The sequence below is a fragment of the Martes martes genome (genome assembly GCF_963455335.1).
Source record: "Martes martes genome assembly, chromosome: 1".
Classification (NCBI taxonomy): domain Eukaryota; kingdom Metazoa; phylum Chordata; class Mammalia; order Carnivora; family Mustelidae; genus Martes; species Martes martes.
Window position 1 is genome coordinate 217,380,253 of NC_137888.1, and position 21,059 is coordinate 217,401,311.

At 54.8% G+C, this 21,059-nt stretch overlaps 1 protein-coding gene across 4 annotated transcripts; it reads left to right on the forward strand.

The window, feature by feature from the left end:
- Positions 1 to 2,931: 2,931 nt before the first annotated feature.
- Positions 2,932 to 11,294, forward strand: PLPP2 (phospholipid phosphatase 2). Of its 4 annotated transcripts, XM_080812934.1 has the most exons (7): positions 2,966 to 3,057; positions 3,956 to 4,156; positions 5,839 to 5,990; positions 6,208 to 6,485; positions 10,225 to 10,282; positions 10,478 to 10,654; positions 10,808 to 11,294. In XM_080812934.1, the coding sequence occupies exons 3-7, from the start codon at positions 5,955 to 5,957 to the stop codon at positions 10,955 to 10,957; spliced, it is 699 nt and encodes a 232-aa protein (XP_080669060.1). In that variant the 5' UTR covers positions 2,966 to 3,057; positions 3,956 to 4,156; positions 5,839 to 5,954; the 3' UTR covers positions 10,958 to 11,294. The 4 variants fall into 4 exon arrangements, with proteins under 4 accessions (XP_080669059.1, XP_080669060.1, XP_080669061.1 ...); XM_080812933.1 differs by lacking the exon at positions 3,956 to 4,156 and having other exon boundaries at positions 2,932 to 3,057; XM_080812935.1 differs by lacking the exon at positions 3,956 to 4,156 and having other exon boundaries at positions 3,046 to 3,130.
- The last annotated feature ends 9,765 nt before the right edge of the window (positions 11,295 to 21,059 follow it).

The window sequence follows — 21,059 nt, forward strand, 5'->3', positions numbered from 1 at the left end:
CGGCTCCCGTTCCGTTAACCCTCCAGGTGCTTCCTAGGGAGTTGGGCTCCTGGTTGGGCAGGTCAGTCCCATCTCAGGGCTTAGGTGCGTTCTGTGCCTGTGATGCACACAGCCAGGCTGAGGTGGTGTCCACGCGGATGTCAAAGACCCCCCAGGGGCGCAGGCTCGACCCCAGGGGCAAAGCCCCAAGTCTGGGAGAGCTCCCACTGCGGCCTCTCTGAGCCACGAGAGCATACTTTCAAGTGATCTCTGCACCCAACATTGGGCTCGAACTTAGCCCCGGAGAAGCACAGAGAGGCCGGGAGTGGTGCACTCGGGGGCACCTGCTCTGTGTCAGGCACCCTTCTGCCCACCTCCCAGGCATCTCTCCCTTATCCCCCCGGCACTTCAAGACACCCGGGGCCCATCACGTTGATGAGAACTGACCACCTTCTGAGCCCTGAGCTCCACTCCCTGGTGGGTCACCAGGCACCCAGGACTTGGCTCGGTCTCTAGGGGACACAGATGAGTCCCTGGGACCCAGCTGGGGCCTCATTCTGCCACCTGCAGGGGGGGGAGGAGCTGTCCACGTCTGGCTCCCAGTCCGGGTTCTGTCCCTCGAGCAGGCCTCACGGGCCTCGGGTTCTCTCTGTAAAGGGTTAAAGCAGATTCCAAGTATGAGGACTCCTTGCGTGGGGAGGCCCCCAGCTAGCAGGGGTGGGAGCCCTGACCCCGATCCTAACCTTAATCCTAATCCTTGCTGCCCTCATTAGATTTTAATCCTGACTCTGCCCAGGTGTTTTAAGGACAGTGTGATGGGTCAGCAGGGCGGGTTTTTACTCCAGACCATGCGGGCCCTCGAGCCACGGGAACAGCCCACGCTCCTTCCTGCCCACGGTCTCTGTGCCTGCGGGAACCTCCCTTAGAGACCTGGGTCCCGCTTGCGCGCGGCCCAGACTCAGCCATCCCCAGCGCCACACCTCTGGCAGGCTCCTCCCAGCCAGGTCCCCACCCCGCACCCAGCAGGTGCTCCGTAAAGAACCTGCCTCCTCTCCACTCCAATTCACGGCTTCACTTTCTCTGCCCTGAGAATGAGCAGTCATCCCAGGGGACAGTGAGCAAAGCTCAGTAATAAGGAGGTCTGGTAACATTTCTGGAACGTTTTGCCGGGCGTCATGGATCCTGTTCACGTATAACTAACTCACCAGGTGATTCTCACAAAAGCGATGATCTGTAGTGCACAGCGTGACCGTGTGAACCAGTGAGTGAAGGAGCTGGAGCTCTGGACCTGCCTCTCCCTGGGGTCCGCCCCGCTCCGTGAGAGGCAGTGGGAAAGCCAGTGAGCAGAGCCGAGCCCACCTGGGGCGAAGAAGTGCTGGATCCAGCTGAGCCTGAAAGTGGACCCCTCCCCCGGAAAAACCCTCCTTGGAGGAGGTCTGGGGATGGAGGAGGAAGCTGCATTTTTTAGGACGTGTGCCCGCCTCCCCCGCCGCCCCTGCTGCAGGCAGTTGGAAAGGGGGTGGGTACTGGGAAGGTTCCTCCCACACACGGTCTCCCCGCCACACCGCAGGTGGAAAATCCGAGTCCTGGAGTTTCCACGCCGGCCGTTGTCACACCCTGGGGGGTGGGCTTGTGGGGGAGGGCCTCTGCCTGCTCCTCAGAGCAGGGAACATTGTCTGGGCACAGAGGAGCCGGCCCTCAGACATCCCACCCCCCAACCCTAATGGCCAAAGAGTGCGAGATCTGCCGTGCACTGTCCCCCAACTTCCAGCTGCTTGGCTCCGTCCTGGAACCCCCTGCACCCCACAAATGCCGATTCCAGGCACCCTCCCAGGGAGCAGGGTCAGTGGGGCTCTGTGTGGAGGCCCCAGCTGCCTGACCCTGGGTCAGGGGCTTCCTGTCTCTGGGTCTGACTCCCTTCATCCCTAAAAAGGGCTGAGAAACATCCTGTTTTATGACTGCTGGAGGAACTGGGCTGGTGAATGTGTTTTCAAGGTCAAGAGAGCAGACCCTGGGGCCAGGCCCGGCTGGGTTCTTGGCCCAGCTCTGCTGCTTCCCACTGTGAGACCTTGAAAGAGGGACAGAACCTCACGTGCCCAGTTTCCTGCCAGGTCGGGGCGGGGCTCTCTCCAAGGGTTCTCCGACGGATTCAGCCCAAAGGGTCTAGTCATGGCCCCTTGGGCCCCCTTGCCCTGGCTGGGAGCTCCCGACTGTTGGGCGCCTCCCAGCTCGGGGCTCCCTAGGACCTAGCGAGGGTGGGGGGCGCGCACTCTTCACTCGTCTCGTTGTGAAGCTGGGGCGGTGAGTGTGCTCCACGGGAGCGGCGCCGGGTGCCGACAGCCGCCAGGGTGGGTGTGGAGGGACCCGACCCTTCCGAAAAGCCAAGCCTCCCAGGGACGCCGGGGTGTGCAGCACTAGGCGTGGGGAAATCCCCGGCACTGAAGCCGGGACCCAGCAGGGTTTGGGCCCTTCCAGACCCAGAGGTATCGGATGGGTCCGGCCCCTGGGTACGAGGAGGCCTGGGGACACGTCCTGCCGGGTCTGCCCTCCCGCGCGCTCCCCCGGGTCTGCCCGGGGCCCTTCCTCCCTGCTCGCCACCCGCCCCTTCCCCGACCCAGCCGGCCCGCTCTGCGGGGGCGCCCCGGACCGCTGTCCCTCGGCCTCGGCTTCCCGCCCGCGGTGGGGGAGCGCCGGGCGCAGACGACCCCTCTCGCCTCCGGACCCGCGGAGGGTCTCCCGCCGTCCCGCGCACGCACCCTCCACCCCGCTCCTCCCGGCTTGCCGCGGCCGGGCGGGGCGGGGCGGGGCGGGGCGGGGCGGGGGCAGAGTCCGCCCCCTGCCCTCGGGCTGCTCCGCCTCCGCCCCGCCGCTCCCCTGCCTTCCCCTCCACGCCCCGCCCCGCCCTGGCAGAGCCTGGTTCCGCGGCCATGTGACCCCGCGGCCAGGCCCGGGCGCGACGGGACGCGTTGGGACCGGCGTCGGGGGTCGCGGGCGCGGGCGCGGCCCGGGGCGGGGGCGGGGGCGGCATGGAGCGGAGGTGGGTCTTCGTGCTGCTCGACGTGCTGTGCGTGCTGGTTGGTAAGAGCCGCGGGGACGCGTGTGTTGGGGGAGGACCCCGCCCCCGGCGGTTCCGCGCCGCGGGCCCCCGAAGGTTGGTTTGTGGGGGCGGGTCGGGGAGGCCCCCTGGGGGCGGGGGACCCCTCGGACGGCCCGCGCGCCCCGGTGCCTGCGTGCGCCCTCCCGGCCCTCGGTTTCTCCTGGTCGTGCCGGGACCCCCGCCCGCGGCAGCAGGAAGCCCCCGCCGAGGGGCTGCACGCGCCTCCCGCCGCGCCCGGCCGGGCCGGTGATTCACGAGGGCGGCGGCCCGGGTTTGGGGCGCGGCGCGGATCGCCCGGGAGGACCTCCACCCCCTGTCCCGGGATCGACGTCCCCAGCGGGCACACAGCTGGTCGGTGGGAGGCGGACCCCCTTCTCGGGCGGGGGAGAGAAGGGGAGAAAGGCTGGGCCCCCGGCTACCCGCGCACCTGGCGCCTCGGGCGGCGCGCGCCAAACCTGTCCGGCGGGTTTGCGGGCCAGGCTGGAGGAGGGGGCGGCCCGAGGCCCCCTCCCCGCCCCTCCCCCAGGGTCCCGGGAACAAAGGCCGAGTGTTTGCTCTGGGGCAGTGCGGACAATGGCCCCAGAATTCTACCCCTGGCGCAGGGAGGGGCACCTCGGGCCTAAATCCGCACCCCGCCCCGCTCCCTCCCTGCCCCCAGATGGGGTTCCTGCTTCTCCGCCGGGGTCGGAGGGGTAATCCTGGGCGGGTTGCAAAGGCCAGGCCCTCCTCCTGAGCCCCAGACCCCTATACCTGACCCCTTTGGAGTGGGCTGGTTGGCAGCAGGAAGAAGTGCCTGGGGGCGACTGCCGGCCCTAGCCATCATTTATTGAATGCCTGTTATTATATTTAAACGTCTGCGTGGCACCTCCTGTATGCCAGACCAGAAGTGACAGGCCTACGATGAAACTGTTTCCACCAAACACCCCTCCGCTTGCCCAGAGAGGTTCCGGCGCCTGCGGGAGGTCACACAGCAGCTGCTGGTGGTGCTGAGATTAGGTTGCGTGTTGGCTGCTTCTTGCTGCCGGGTGCTAGAGGCCCAGGCAGACCTGGTCCCATTCTTGAAGCTTCCACCCATAAAAAGTTGAGTTCCATAGGGTGACAACGGGGCCCTGATGAAGATACGGGGTGTGTGTCGGGGTGGGGGGGTGTAGAGGCAGGGAGTTTCTGCAGGGGTCTGCCATGAGGGCGTGAGCCAGTGTCCCAGGCAGAGAGAGGCCCCAAATCCAGTGCTGGGAGCTGTACTTCCTGAATCCAAAGCTCTTGTTCCAGTCCAGGGTGACAGTCTCCAGTGGGAGGGGCTGGGGCTGGGGCTGGGTGGGGGTGGCAGGAGCTGGGAGGCTGACCTCGCTGCCCAGGCCCCTTGTGCCAGCCGCTGCCCTGCTCCCGCTGCGGGGATGGGGCTTGACTTGCTGGCTCAGCGTATTCTGGCTCTGGCCTCCCCCAACCCCCAGCTTTGGGGGTTCTCCTCTCTGGCTTTTCTGCCTCCACCTTGCCCTCACTCACTGCGGCCAGAGGGACCCTACGAAAACATGCTCTGTTCCTTTGCTCCAAACAGTCTGGTGTGTCCCGCTCACTAACAGCAAGATTCCCAATCTTAGAATACCCTCCCCACCCCCTGCCACCCCCCCCCCCCCGTTCCCGCCCTCCAGCTCTCCAGGCGTGGGCCCACCTCTGGACCTTTGCACAGGCTGGTGCTGCTGCCTGGCTTAATTTCCCAGATCTGCCCTGACCTTCCTTAGCTCCTTCAAGCCACCGTCTGTGTGTGGCCCACCTGACAAGCCCGTAGCCCCCGATCCCAGTCGCCTTCCCTAACTGTCACGGCTCCATGGGCAGACCTCTGCGTTTCCCCACACTCAGCACTAAGTTTGGTCTTTGGGGAGGAGGAGTTGGCCTTGCCCCCGCCTCCTGTGGTATTCGGGCCACGGAAGCGTCAAACCCTTTCCTACTTGTCCACCTGTCGTGCTGGGGGCAAAGGGCGCTCGCTCTGCCTGTGTTTGTCACTCTCAGCTCAGCAGGGCCCTGGGACCTCAGAGCCACAGCGATGCCCGTCATTATTCTGCCACACTTGTGGCTCCTGAAAGTGTCTTTGGACGGAGCTGTGGAGGCCCTTGGTCTGCCCGGGGGTCTTCAGGCATCCCAGCTCAGGGCCTTAGCTGTGGGGTGTCCCTGGGCTCTGCGGCTGGCCTTAGAGTGAAGGGAGGGAGGTCTCTCTAAAAGGTGCTTATGAAACACCTGCACAGGCTGAGCCCTGGGAAGGCTCTGGGGACAGCCGTGAGCATGGTGGAGCCTGCTCAGTGCTCAGGGAGCTCAGGTGTCACGCGGTGCGTACACATGAGCGGTGCCAAGAGACGACAGGACAGACATTTCATTCTGGGAGAGCGGGGCCGGGACAGGTGCTCCCGAAGGCCGGACGGAGCGCAGGTTGGAGGGACGGCCGTCAGAGAGGTTTTGGGTGGTGAGGGCGTGTGCCAGGTCCCTGGTGCTGGGGAGGAGACAGGAGGCTGGAGAGAAGTGGAGAAGGGGGGGCGGTGGGAGGTGTGGGCTGGGGCTGGGCGGTGGGCCTGGGAGGGTTTGGCTGTTTATCTGAGGATCATGGGGAATCGCGAGGGGGTTTTGAGGGGGCAGCGGCCTCCCAAGTGTCAGGTTGGTGCAGAGGTGAGAAACCGGGGGTCCCAGGCGGCGGCCAGGGCCACGCGAGGGCTGCTGGGGGCACGTAGCTGGGGGGAGCCGCATGGCCACTGGCTTCTCTCCCCTGCCCGCAGCCTCTCTGCCTTTTGCCATCCTGACGCTTCTGAGCGCCCCGTATAAGCGAGGGTTCTACTGTGGAGATGACTCCATCCAGTACCCCTACCGTCCAGACACCATCACACATGGGCTCATGGCTGGGGTCACCATCACGGCCACCGTCATCCTTGTAAGGCAGGAGAGGCTTGGAGGCTGGGGGGCGGGCTGGTCTTCGGGGAAGAGGACCCCCTTGGGCGCTCCCAGAACCCCAGCCGACTCAGGGGGGCTGGCACGCCGGACCCCCTCTCTGTGGGGAGGGCCGAGGCCCAGGGAGCCAGGGCCGGCGGAGGCGCCCGCAGCTGGCGTCCCAGCCCGGCCGCGAGGCCCCTCAGCTGCTCGCTGTGCAGGTCTCAGCCGGGGAGGCCTACCTGGTGTACACAGACCGCCTGCATTCCCGCTCCGACTTCAACACCTACGTGGCAGCCATCTACAAGGTGCTGGGCACCTTCCTGTTCGGGGCCGCCGTGAGTCAGTCACTGACGGACCTGGCCAAGTATACGGTCGGCCGCCTGCGGCCCAACTTCCTGGCCGTGTGTGACCCTGACTGGAGCCGCGTGAACTGCTCCGTGTACGTGCAGGCGGAGAGGGTGTGCAGGGGGAGCCCCGCCAACGTCACCGAGTCCAGGTGGGTGTCGGGTCAGCCCTCCTGGGGGCCCCCAGCCGCGGACACCCCCACCCTTGGGGGAGGAGCCTCAGGAGCTGGATGTGGGAGAATGGGAGGTTAGGAGGCGACTCCCTGAGCAGAGGGTTGGGGGTGAGGCTGGTGGGGCTGGGCCCAGTGGACGGGCAGGTGTGGGGGCGGGAGGCTGGGCGGGATGGCGGCCTCTGTCCTGCTCCTCTGCTCTGCGCTCTCATGGTCTCTGATCAACTTTTCAATTAATTGCCATTCTTATTTTCTTTATTAATTATTATTATTTTTAAAAAGATTTTATTTATTTGAGAGAGAGGCATAGTGAGAGCGCATGAGAGGGGAGGAGGTCAGAGGGAGAAGCAGATTCCCCGTGGAGCCCGGAGCCCGATGTGGGACTCGATCTTGGGACTCTGGGATCATGACCTGAGCGAGAGGCAGTTGCTTAATCAACTGAACCACCCAGGCGCCCTGTTTTATTTTTTTAATAAGTTTTGCAGCACATCAAGTTTTTAAAAAAGATTGCATTCATTGAGAGAGAAAGAGTGGGCACCAGTGGTGAGGGGGGAGGGGTAGAGGGAGAAGCAGGCAGGGTCCCTGCAGCAGGGAGCCCGACGCAGGACTTGATCCCAGGACCCTGAGATCATGACCTGAGCCAAAGGCAGATGCTTAACCATCTGAGCCACCCGGGTGCCCCCTTATTTTCCTTTTTAAAAGATTGAAATAAAATTCATGTGGCTTGGGACACCTGGAGGGCTCCGTTGGTGAAGCCTCTGCCTCCGGCTCAGGTCATGATCTCGGGGCCCTGGGATCGAGTCCTGTGTTCGGCTCCCTGCTCGGCAGGAAGCCTGCTTCTCCCTCTGCCTCTGCTGCCTCCCCTTTGCTTGTGCATGCACGCCCTCTCCCTCTCTCTCTTTCTCTCTCTGCTCAAATAAATAAATAAATAAATAAAATCTTAAAAAAATATTCACATAGCTAAAATTCACTAGTTTAACTGTTTTAATGTGGACAGTTCTCTGGTTTTTAGTTATTCCCAGTGTTGTGCGTCCCCACTCTCTTAGTCCAGAATAGTTTCATCACCCCAAAAAGAAGCCCCATGTCTGTTAACCAGCACCCCGTCGGTCCGTGCCTCCCTTTGTCCCCAGCCCCGGGCACCCACGAGCCCCCTCCTGTGTGGCTGTCTCTACCTCTCCTGACTGGTCACAAATGTGGAGTCCCACAGCGCGCGGCCTCTCGTGTCCGGCTTCCTGAATGCTTTGGAGCTAACCTGTTGCAGCGTCCGTGTGTTCTTGCTGCCCTCATGTTGGGGGTCTTGTTCAGGGACTGTATCTCTGTGATTGTTTTGTCATCCTGACAGATGAGCCCTTTCTCACTGTGTAACACCCTTGGTCTCTCCAAGTGGTTTTGTTTTCCGAGACTGTTTTGTCTCCCAGTGGTGTAGCCGTGCCCGAGGCCTTGGGATTGCTGTTTCATGGAATGGTTTTCCCTTTTTTTCACTTTGCATCCTATTTGTGTCTTTGAACCTAAAGTGAGTCTCTGGTACACAGGGTAAAGTTAGGTTGTTTTGTAAATCTGTTGTGTAAGCTCTGCCTTTCATCTGGAGAGGTTAATACATTTACATTCATTGTCACTACTGATCAGGAAGGGCTTCTGGTGTCTTGCTTTCTATAGGTTGTTGTTTTGCTGACTTGAATTTCTTCATTACTGCCTTTTCTGTGAAATAGTTATTGACTATGCCAAGAGTTTGTGGCTGTATGGTGCTACCCTCTTAGGAGGTTGTTTTCACAATGTACATTTTTATAGATTGTTCATCAACTTAGATTTATAATTACTATGTTACGCAGTTTTGAAAAAATTGGCATATATCCCCGGATTAATTTTAGGTGCACAGCGTAACACCATTTGTATTTACCTTGAAGCGGTCCGGTGTGGCAGTCTGGCAGACATCCGGCCCTGCGTACGCCGTGACTGTGACTGGTGTCTCTCAGGTGTTTGTGGGAATCCGACTTACTGTCTAGCAGCCTTGGTTCTCCCGGAAACACTCCCTTTTGGTATTTCTTACAGGGCAGGATTGGAGCGGGGAACTCTCAGTTTTCATTTATCTAGGAATGTCTTCATTCCTCCTTCACTGTTGGGGGAAACTTGGCCAGGTGTAGAATTCTTGTTCCTCTGACCATGCCGTCCCGCTGCCTCTGGCTTCCGTGGCTTCCGACGAGAAACCAGCCGTGAGTCCTTCGTTCAGGAGGAGTCTCTTGTCTTGCTGCTTGTGTCTCTGTGAGTTTCTCCTTTTGGAGTTCATCAAGCTTCTTGGGTGTGTCAGTCAATGTTTTGGACCCAATTAGGGAAGTGTTCAGCCATTGTTTCTTCCAAGACCCTTTCTGCCCCCATGTGCCTTCCACTCTTTGGGCTCTCACTGTGTGGGTGGTGTCCCTGGGGCCACTTTTGTTTCTTCATTTTTTTCCTCTCCACGCGTCTGGCTGAATCGTCCCCGTTGACTGGTGTCTGTGGCCACTCTTCTGCCCGCTCAGATCTGCTAGTGATCGTGTAGCTCTTTGAACAGATTTTAAGTGGTGGTTGAAACGTCTTTGTCCCAGAAGTCTAGTGCCTGGGCTTCCTCGGGGAGGGCTTTGGTTAGTAGATGTTTTTCCCTATGTTGGGCACCCTTTTCTCCCCTGCATGCTTTGTACTTATTTGGTTGGGAGCTGGGTGTTTTTTGTACTGTAATGTAGCAACTCTGGAAATCGCATTGAACTCCCTGCCCTGGGATTGGTGCTGGTGCTGGTCGCTGTTGTTCGTTGGCTGCTTAGTGACCTTTCTGAACTTGGTTTGCAAATTCTGTATTCTGTGTCATGTGTGGTCACGAAGTTCTTTCTGTTAGCCCAGTGCTCAGCTAGTGACTCGATGGAGCTTTCCTTAGACCCCACGCTCTGGAGAAACGTGTCTCCCAGAGCGCACCGATGGGCTCTCTGTGCCGCGCCGGGGCCTGCCGCCAGCGCTCAGCCAGGCCTCCTGGGGGCTCTGCTGCTCCTGAGGGTCAGCCTGAGGTGGGGGCCGCGGGCTGCTTTCCTGAGCTTCCCCGGGGGCCTTTGTGCCCCCTGGACCGTGGTGATGAGCGCTCGCTGCAAAGGTCTCCGAGCAGCGCCCCAGGGAGCTGCCTCAGCGCTGGGAGGGGGGACAGCCCCTCAGATTCGCCAGACGGGGTCCTTGCAGACCGTCACAGTTCTGCACGGAGAGGTCTGCTCTGCTCCTTGGTACACGTGGCCACTGTCCGTACGATTCTGTTCGTGTAGGTGTTTTTCATTTCTCTTATGGATGGCGAGACCTTTAGGGTTTCTTTATCTGCCACTTTCTTTTGTCCACTGATGTCCTTTTTGCTAAAACTTGTATTGAATTCTTGCGTCAAGTACCACCGATGAGAGATAACTGTGGGGTTAACTGTTGGCTGGACGCAGTTGTGTGCCCTGGTTCCGAGTCTGTGGCCCACGACGTCCTCGTCAGAGACCATGAGCTGCAGCTGGAGACTCTCTGGTGGTCAGAGAAGTGAAGAGAGGCCACGTTTCCCCCGAACCCCTCCCCGTGCTGGGTCCCAACGGCAGACACAGTGGGATGGGGCCCCGGGGGTTTCGAAGGCCGAGGTGGGAGGGAACTCCCCCGCCTCCGAGCCTGGCCCGGGGCTGTGTTCCCGGTGCGGGCCTCCTGACTGCGGGCCTCCTGACGCCGTCCTGCCCTTTCTTAGGCTGTCTTTCTATTCCGGACACTCCTCCTTCGGGATGTACTGCATGTTGTTCCTGGCGGTGAGTCTTTTCCCAGGATTGGCCTGGGGGACCGGCCCTGTCCCTGCCTTCCCTGGGCCTCGGTTTCTCTTTCTGTGGAAGGGGTGCGCTGACGGGTGTGGAGGCTGTGTTCCTGGCCTCAGAGCTCCCACCTGTGCCCGGGAGTGGGGTGAGCCCAGCCGGCTCCCTGGCTGACGGCCGCCCTCTGGCCCCCAGCTCTACGTGCAGGCCAGGCTCTGCTGGAAGTGGGCGCGGCTCCTGCGGCCCACGGTGCAGTTCTTCCTGCTGGCCTTTGCACTCTACGTCGGCTACACCCGCGTGTCTGACCACAAGCACCACTGGAGCGATGTCCTCGTTGGCCTCCTGCAGGGGGCGCTGGTGGCCGGCCTCACTGTGAGCTCCTGGGCTTGACACCCCTGCCCTGGCACCCTCTTGTCCCCTCTGCTCCAGTCCTCCCCCTCGGAGCCCATCATCCCCCCCCCCCCCCGCCCACTCCCTTCCCGGGTCCCCTTCCCCTGCTCCGGCAGCTCTTGCCTTCTCCCCCAGGTTCGCTACATCTCTGACTTCTTCAAGTCCCGGCCCCCACAGCGCTGCCTGGAGGAAGAGGAGCTGGGACGGAAGCCCAGCCTGTCCCTGACGCTGACCCTGGGCGAAGCTGACCGCAACCACTATGGGTACCCGGTCTCCTCTTCCTGAGGCGGGGCCCCGGCTGTGGGTCCAGCTGGGTATCAGGCTGTGTTCGGGGTCCTGGCTGGGCTCTCCCCTGAGGTGGGAATGGGGGCTCTGGGCCAGCTCCGGGGGCCCCGTGCTGGTGGCCGGCGGGCCACCCACCAACCCCACCTCCTGTGCGCTGGGCCCATGGTCTGGGGGTGCACAGGGTGGCCCCAGTGTCGGGAAGGGGGACCCTGTGCTCTCAGCTCCCTCCGAACCCCCTTTTCTTGGAAGAGAGGGGAACTGAGAGCTCCAGATAGATGCTGGTTTTGTAAAGTGTGACGTATATGTGGACTTTTAGTAAAAGAGAGTGTTTGATGGACACGTGGTATCAGCCTCCGTTCCTCGCACCCCCCCCGCCACCCCCGTTCTGAGCGTGTTCCTGCAGCAGAGTGGCCCACTCCCTCCCTGGCCTCCCCCTGCGTGTCTTCATCTGGCTGCGGACTCGTGGGGATCACACCCTTTAATAAGCTGGTAAACCTCAGTGTTCCTGGGGCTGGGGGGACCCTAAGAGAGCAGGTGTCTAGTCGGGGGGTCAGAAGCCCCCCGCAGGGTCGGGGAGGGGGGAGGCAGGAGGAAGCAGATACAGCTCCGCCCAGCGCCCAGGGCAAGGGTCCCCAGCAGCTACAGGAGGCCCCTGCAGTTGTCCTGGTCCCAGGGAGGGCGAGGGTTGAGGCAGCTGAGTTCGAGTCAGGGTGCGGAATTTGTCTCCGTGGCCGTCCCCTCGCAGTAAGGAGGTCTCTGCTGAAAGCCCGCCTCCCAGTCCGGACCCCGCCGTGGGAACACTGGGGCGGAAGTCGAGATGGAGGTCAGAGCCTCCTCAGGCCTCCTCAAGGGCCTTGCAGGGCTGTGGCCTGGGTCTGCGGCCGTGGGGCCTGAAAGCTCCCATTTGGGGTGTGGGCCTGGGGCTGGACTCCTTGTCCCATTTCTGCACCGAGATATACTCTCTCCCTCCGACGGACGGGGACCCTGCCCCCCGACTCTCCCGTCTCGCAGTGCCCACCTTTAACAGCCATACCTGGTGCTCCTGGGGCCTTAAGTCTGTCCACGTCCGGCCTTCCTGGAGGACTTGTCCTGATTCTTCCCCTCTGGTCATGCGGGTGGGGTCCAGGAGCAGCTCGCCTCACTCTGTCCTCGATGGACAACTCCCCACCACTCAGGGCAGTAAAACAGACTAACTGCTAGAAACAGATACTTTTTAAAAAAGGGGATGTGGGGGGTCCCTGGATGGCTTAGTCGGTTAGGTGTCTGCCTTCGGCTCAGGCCATGAGCTCAGGGTCCTGGGATCGAGCCCCAGGTCGGGCTCCCTGCTTGGGGGAGAGTCTGCTTCTTCCTCTGCCTCTCCCCCTCTGCTTCTGCTCTCTCTCAAATAAATAAATAAGATCTTTTAAAAAAACAAGAGAGCTGTGTTCAAAACCTTAGTCTAGGGAAGCCTCTTGTAATTGGGGAAAATAGAGAAAATGGAATTGAGGAAAATCTGAGGTCTGGGCCAGAGCAGCCCCTCAAGAAACAGAAGGCACTGTGAGTGGTGGGTCCCTTGTGCAGGGAGGACGCGTGTGAGATGTTGGCCTCTGGAGTGGTTGTGGTCGGGCTGGCACCTTGAGACGATGGCAGAACGGACAGAGCTCCCCTTTGCAAGGACAGTGTAAATGGTGGGTTTGATTTTTGGACTAAATATGTGTCAAACAGGTTACTTATTTTTAAGTGTTAATGTTTCATTTGTCCCCCAAAGCTGTTTTATTCCACACCCCTTGCACGGTGGTCCGGCCAGGCCTCGGAGAGGTGGCGTAGCCTGGGGGCAAGGACGCAGCCCCGCAGCCCCGTGCTGGGCGCTGGATGGAGACAGTCTCCCTGGCCGCCATGACGTTGCTCTTGGTGCTGCGGCCGGTGGGGAGGAGGGAGGCCGGACGCCGCAGAACGCCAGCACGCTGCACGCCGGCAACTCGGCCTCACCGCCATGAAGCTGCCCCGGGGCTGGGGAGCCTGGGCATCCCAGGACTCAGGAGAAGGCAGTGACCTAGCCCTGGCTGCATGTGGGGAGGGCATGCCCAGGCTCAGGCGGGGGGTGTCTGTCCATGAAGGGGGCGATGAGTGAGTCACTCTGTACTATATCTTGAGGACTTTTATGTCCAAAAAAGGAAAATCCTGCCCACGTGAATTTTCTTAAGTTAAACAGTATTCATGCATTTCTTATTTTCCAAATGATCCCTACTTCCGTTGCAACAACATAAAATCCTGAAAGAAAGACAAGATTATATTAATCTTTAATATAAGTTAAATAAAATTAAGTGTAATGAAAAATTAATGTTGGTTACCGCCTGATATAAGAAGGGCGTTTCCGCCGTTCATTAGCCGTAGGCGGTGGTGGTGACGGCCTCGTGCCCCCCTTACTGAACACCTGTAAATGGAGAGGGAGAGAGACATTGTGCTGTAGAATTTAAAAACCTCTGCTTTTTCTTAATCCTCTCGACACATTTTCAGCAGCTGGACAGCTCCCGGGGCGCCTCTGCCGGTGGGTGGACCCCAGCCACATCGGAGACAAACATGGCAGTATTTCCACTAGCTTTGTTTTTAGCAGTTGTGATTAGTGGGGAGAAGCAGCCCACTTCATACATTTGATAGCCCGGTTTTGGGTGAATCCAGGACTTTGGATGAGACTCTCCAGTTGGTAAAAGGCCGGAACTGCCGACTGTAGGCAGCTGCCCTACGGAAGTGCACAGCGTCTCCCCGTCGTGCCTTCGAGAACCCTGCTCCCAGAGGAGCTGCCCACCGCCTCCGGTGTCAGGGACCAGGAGCCACAATGTCGCGGTGGTGGCAGTGTGTCTGAGGCCAGAGCGGCCTCCCTGCGGGCCACCTGGCTCAGGTCTAGAAACCGACCCTTGGCACGCTGCAGGAGACCAGAGGAAGCTTGGGTGACCTAAACGGGAAGAAACCACAACAAAAAAAGCACGTTCCGTTTTCTCTTCAATCCAGTGAGGGTATTTCTGAGACACCCACTTGAAAAACACACCTTCCTTTCCCCTCCGTGAAAAGTGCTCTGTGTATTAAACAGTTTTATTCTCCAGACGAAGCCAGGCCACGAGGGTTTGTTCACGGTATGTTCCACGCCCAATACCACTGTGAGGTCTACCTGGACAAGACCGCTGAGGAGCTATTAATAGGAGCTGCTGAGGCTTCCTGCAGCCTGTGGCATTTTCCTCGTCCCCATCGTCCCTGCCGGGGTGAAGAGCACTCTACTCCCCGAGTCCCGTGCATTCTGGGTTTCCTTGGTGATGGAGGTCTAAAGACACACTCTCCCACCTCTGGAGAGGACAGACTTCCAGCTCTGCCCCACCTCACCTCATCTCCACTTGTGGGGTTTGCAGTTTGTCAGGGTCCCCATCTGGGAAGTGGCGGGAGAGTTCCCTGCAGGGACACCTGGGGCTTGAGGCTGGGGTTGGTCTGGCCGGGGCCTGACAGCCCCATCAGGGAGCTCTCCGGGCCTTTCCGGTCACTGCTATAGGACACGAAGACCTGACTCCCTAGGGACACATTGGGCAGATGGACGTTTCTCTTGGTCTCCTTTGTGCAACCCCAAGGCTGGGACATGCACGTGGTTTCTGCGCTGCAGGGGGAGTACTCGGGGGCAAACTGATCTGTGCATGTGGTGATTCTCTCCTGGGCCACTTGTAAGGCACCGTTTGGTGCTTTGTCCAAATAGAGAAGGCACTAGTGACATGTGGCCCTTTAAGTTAATTTATGAAATAAAGATCTGGCTTATCAGCCACAGGGGCCCTATTTGAAGCGTAAAATGGATGGTTAGATGAAGGGAAGTTCTGTTGTTGTAGGGATTCTGCTGAGAAGTTAGATCACTGGGAAGGCTGTTCATTTAGGATTGAGGTTAGTGCTGAGGTCAGCATGGACCAGGGTGAAGGTCATTCTGAGGGAGTGAGGACTCAGGTCCACATCCTTGGTGGCTGAATGTCTACATCAATTACTTGAAATTTTCCTGCATAAACAAAAGTAAACTGAAGGGAGAACTGGGCCACGATGCTGTCGGGGGAGGTGCCAGATGGGCCCGCCGCGCACACGGACGTCTCTGCCCTCGGCCACAGAGAGCACAGCCTTCTCCCGCTGAGTCCCTCAGGGGAGGGGATGACATGCGAGGGCACCGATGGGTCGGCCCCTTGAAGGAGATTGAAGTCATACCGATAACCTTTCCAGGCCACAGTGGAATAGAGCTAGAAATCAACATAGAAGGAAAACTGGAAATCTTGCAGAGAGAGGGATCTCACACGCTGTCGAAACACCAGCTGGGCAAAGTGGAAATCAAGAGTGAGAGTGAGGGGTACCTGGGGGCTCAGTCGGTTAGGGCTCCGATTCTTGATTTCAGCTAGGGTCACGGGATCAAGCCCCATGTCAGGCTCTGCGCTGGGCAGACTCTGCTGGAGATTCTTTCCTCCTCCCTCTGACCCCACTCCCCACTCTCTCTGTCTCTCTGAAATAAATAAACCTTTTTTAAAAAGTGAAATTAAAAAACATCCCGAGACCAACAAACACGACAACACAACATAGCAAAAGGTATGAGATGCGGCAGAAGCAGTGCTAAGAAGGACGTTCATAAATGTCTGAGTTTATTCTTTTTATTTAAATTCCGTTAGCCAACATACAGTACTTCATTCGTTGTCCACGTAGTGTTCAACGATTCCTCAGTTGTGTGTGACACTCAGTGCTCATCACCGCACGTGCCCTCCTTCGGGCCCATCACGCGGTTCCCCATCCCCCACCCTTCTGTGACCCTCAGTTTGGTTCCGGGACTCCAGAGTCTTTCGTGGTTGGTCTCCCTCTCTGATTCCTCCCCCTTCGGACTTCCCTCCCTTCCTCTGGGGTCCTCTGGGCTATGCTGCTTATGTTGCACGTATGAGTGAAATCACATGATAGTTTTCTCTCTCTGTCTGACTTACTTCACTTAGCATAGTCCCCTAGAGTTCCATCCATGTTGGTGCAGAAGTTGGATATTCATCCTTTCTGATGGTTGAGTAATAGTCCATCATATATGTGATCCACATCTTTTTTTTTTTTTTTTAGGATTTTATTTATTCATTTGACAGAGATCACAAGCAGGCAGAGAGGCAGGCAGAGACAGAGGGGGAAGCAGGCTCCCCGCTGAGCAGAGAGCCCGATGCGGGCCTCGATCCCCAGACCCTGAGACCGTGACCTGAGCCGAAGGCAGAGGCTTTAACCCACTGAGCCCGCCAGGCACCCAGTATATGAACCACCTCTTTATCCACTCCTCTGTTGAAGGACATCTCGGCTCTTCCACAGTTCAACTATTGTGGACATTGCTGCTTTGACATTGGGGTGCATGTGCCCCTCTTTTTCACTACATCTGTATCTTTGGGGTAAATACCCGATAGTGCAATGGCTGGGTCTAGGGTAGCTCTATTTTTAACTTATTGAGGAACCTCCATACTGTTGTCCAAAGTGACTGTACAGCTGGCATTCCCACCGACAGTGTGAGAGGGTTCCCCTTCTCCACATCCTTGCCAACATTTGTTCTTCCTTGGCTTGTTAATTTTAGCCATTTTAGCTGGTGTAAGGTGGTATGTCGTTGTGGTTTTGATTTGTATTTCCCTGACGGCAAGTGATGTGGGGCATTTTCTCATGTGTCTGTTGGCCGTCCGGCTGTCTTCTCTGCAGGAGTGTCTGTTCATGTCCTCTGCCCATTTCTTGATCGGATTATTTGTTCTTTGGGTGTTGGATACTAGCCCTTTATCTGATATGTCATTTGCAAGTATCTTCTCCAGTTCTGTTCATTGTCTTTCGGTTTTGTTGACTGTTTCCTTTGCTGTGCAAAAGCTTTCTTTCTTGATGAAGTCCCAATAGTTCATTTTTGCCCTTGTTCCCTTGCCTTTCGCCATGTTTCTAAGAAGTTGCTGCGGCTGACGTTGGAGAGTTTGCTGCCTGTGTTCTCCTCAAGGGTTTTGATGGATTCCTGTTTTGCATGTAGGTGTTTAGTCCATTTGGAGTCTATTTTTGGGTGTGGTGTAAGGAAATGGTCCAGTTTCATTCTTCCACACATGGCTGTCCAATTTTCCCAACAACATTTGTTGAAGAAACTGTCTTTTTTCCTTTGGACATTTTTTCCTGTTTTGTCGAAGTTTAGTTGACCATAGAGTTGAGGGTCCATTTCTGGGCTCTCTATTCTGTTCCATTGATCTATGTGTCTGTTTTTGTGCCAGTACCATACTGTCTTGATGATGACAGCTTTGTAATAGAGCTTGAAGTCTGGAATTGTGATGCCACAAGCTTTGGTTTTCTCTTTCAACATTCCTCTGACTATTCAGGGTCTTTTCTGGTTCCATATAAATTTTAGGATTATTTGTTCCATTTCTTTGCAAAAAGTTGATGGTATTTTGATAGGGATTGCATTAAATGTGTAGATTGCTCTAGGTAGCATAGACATTTTCACAATATTTGTTTTTCTAATCCATGAGCATGGAACATTTTCCCATTTCTTTGTGTCTTCCTCAATTTCTTTCATGAGTATTCTGTAGTTTTCTGAGTACAGATTCTTTGCCTCTTTGGTTAGATTTATTCCTAGGTGTCCCATTGTTTTGAGTGCAATTGTGAATGGGATCGAATCCTAGTATCTCTTTCTTTTGTCTTGCTGGCGTATAGAAATGCAACTGGGGGGGCACCTGGGTGGCTCAGTGGGTTAAAGCCTCTGCCTTCGGCTCGGGTCATGATACCAGGGTCCTGGGATCGAGCCCCGCATCGGGCTCTCTGCTCAGCGGGGAGCCTGCTTCCCTTCCTCTCTCTCTGCCTGCCTCTCTGCCTAATTGTGATCTCTATCTGTCAAATAAGTAAACAAAATCTTAAAAAAAAAAAAAAAAGAAATGCAACTGATTTCTGTGCATTGGTTTTATATCCCGACACTTTACTGAATTCCTGTATGAGTTCTAGCAGTTTTGGGGTGGAGTCTTTTGGGTTTTCCACATAAAGTGTCATATCAGCTGCAAAGAGTGGGAGTTTGACTGCTTTGCCAATTCAGATGCCTTTTATTTCTTGTTGTTGTCTGATTGCGGAGGCTAGGAGTTCTAGTACTTTGTTGAACAGCAGGGGTGATAGTGGACATCCCTGCCATGTTCCTGACCTTAGGGGAAAAGCTCTTAGTTTTTCCCCATTGAGAATGATATTTGCTGTGGATTTTTCATAGATGGCTTTGATGATATTGAGGAATATACCCTCTATCCCTATACTTTGAAGAGTTTTGATCAAGAAAGGATGCTGAGCTTTGTCAAATGTTTTTTCTGCATCTATTGAGAATTTCATAAGGTTCTTGTTCTTTCTTTTATTAATGTATAGTATCACATGGATTAATTTGTGGATGTTGAACCAACCTTGTTGCCCAGGAATAAATCCCACTTGGTTGTGGTGAATAATCTTTTTAATGAATCTTTTTGATGTTGGATTCTATTTGCTAGTATTTTGGTGAGAAAGTTTGCATCCATGTTCATCAAGGATATTGGTCTGTAATTCTTTTTTGATGGGGTCTTTGTCTGGTTTTGGGATCAAGGTAATGCTGGCCTCATAAAATGAGTTTGAAAATTTTCCTTCCATTTCTATTTTCTGGAACAGTTTCAGGAGAATAGGTATTAATTCTTCTTTAAATGTTTGATAGAATTCCCCTGGGAGGTCATCCAGCCCTGGGCTCTTGTTTGTTGGGAGATTTTTGATGACTGCTTCAATTTCCTTACTGGTTCTGGGCCTGTTCAGATTTTCTACTTCTTTCTGGTTCAGTTTTGGTAGTTCATACATCTCTAGGAATGCATCCATTTCTTACAGATTATCTAATTTGCTGGCATATAGTCACTCATAATATGTTCTTATAATTGTTTGTATTTCTTTGGTATTGGTTGGCTCTCTCTTTCATTCATGATTTTATTAATTTTCATCCTTTCTCTTTTCTTTTTGATAAGTCTGGCCAGGGGTTTGTCAGTCTTATTAATTCTTTCAAAGAACCAGCTCCTAGTTTCGTTGATCTGTTCTACTCTTCTTTTGGTTTCTATTTCATTGATTTTTGCTCTAATCTTTTTTTTTTTTTAAGATTTTATTTATTTATTTGAGAGAGAGAGAGAGAGAGCGTGAGAGGAGAGAGGTCAGTGGGAGAAGCAGACTCCCTGCCAAGCAGGGTGCCTGATGCGGGACTCGATCCCGGGACTCCAGGACCATGACCTGAGCCGAAGGCAGTCGCTTAACCAACTGAGCCACCCAGGTGCCCCTGATTTTTGCTCTAATCTTGATTATTTCTCTTCTTCTGATGGGTTTAGGCTTTATTTGCTGTTCCTTTTCCTGCTCCTTTAGGTGTAGGGTGAGGTTGTGTATTTGAGACCTTTCTTGTTTCTTGAGAAAAGCTTGTTTTGCTATATATTTTCCTCTTAGAACCACCTTTGCTGTATCCCAAAGATTTTGAACAGTTGCGTTTTCATTTTCATTTGTTTCCATGAATTTTTAAAATTCGTCTTTAATTTCCTGATTGACCCATTCATTCTTTAGTGGGATGCTCTTTAGCCTCCATGTATTTGGGTTCTTTCCAACTTTCCTTTTGGATTGAGTTCAAGGTTCAAAGCATTGTGGTCTGAAAATAGGCAGGGAATGACCCCAGTCTTTTGGTACTGGTTGAGACCTGATTTGTGACCCAAGATGTGATCTATTCTGGAGAATGTTCCATGTGTACTAGAGAAGAATGTGCATTCTGTTCCTTTGGGATGGAATGTTCTGAACAGATCTGTGAAGTCCATCTGGTCCATTGTGTCATTTAAAGCCTTTATTTCCTTGTTGATCTTTTGCTTAGATAATATGTCCATCTCCGTTAAGGGGGTGTTAAAATCCCCTACTATTATTGTATTATTATCGCTGTGTTTCTTTGATTTTGTTATTAATTGGCTTATATGATTGGCTGCTCCCATGTTAGGGGCATAGATATTGAACATTGTTAGATCTTCTTGTTGGACAGACCCTTTAAGTATGATATAGTGTCCTTCCTCATCTCCTATTATAATCTATGGTTTAAAATATAATTTATCTGATATAAGGATTGCTACCCCAGCTTTCTTTTGATGTTCATTAGCATGGTAAATTGTTTTCCACCCCCTCACTTTAAATCTGGAGGTGTCTTTGGGTCTAAAATGAGTTTCTTGTAGACAGCATATGGATGGGTCTGGGTGGTTTGTTTGTGTGTTTGTTTGTTTTTTTAATCCATCCTGATACCCTGTGTCTTTTGATTGGGGCATTTAGCCATTTACGTTCAGGGTAACTATTGAAAGATATGAATTTAGTGCCATTGTATTGCCTGTAGGGTCACTGTTACTGTATATAGTCTCTGTTCCTTTCTGGTCTACTACTTTTAGGCTTTCTCTTTGCTTAGAGGACCCCTTTCAGTATTTCCTATAGGCCTGGTTTGGTGTTTGCAAATTCTTTTAGTTTTTGTTTGTCCTGAAAGCTTTTTATCTCTCCTTCTATTTTCATTGACAGCCTAGCTAGATATAGTATTCTTGGCTGCATATTTTTCTCGCCTAGTGCTCTGAATATATCTTGCCAGTCCTTTCTGGCCTGCCAGGACTCTGTGGTCTGCTACCAGACTAGTAGTTCTACCATTGTAGGTTACAGACCTCTTGTCTCGAGCTGCTTTCAGGATTTTTTCTTTGTCTCTGAGACTTACAAGTTTTACTATTAGATGACGGGGTGTTAACCTATTTTTATTGATTTTGAGGGGGGTTCTCTGTGCCTCCTGGATTTTGATGCCTCTTTCCTTCCCCAGATTAGGGTATAATTTTTTCCAATGTACCTTCTGCCTCTCTTTCTATTTCTGGGATCCCAAATTATTCTAATATTGTTTTGCTTTATGGTATCACTTATCTCTTGAATTTTACCATCGTGGTCCAGTAGTTTATCTCTCTTTTTCTCAGCTGCTTTATTCTCCATCATTTGGTCTTCTATGTCACTCATTCTCTCTTCTGCCTCATTTATCCTAGCAAAAAGAGCCTCCATTTTTTTGTTGTACCTCTTTTATAGACTTCTTAATTTCACTTGGTTGATTTTAGTT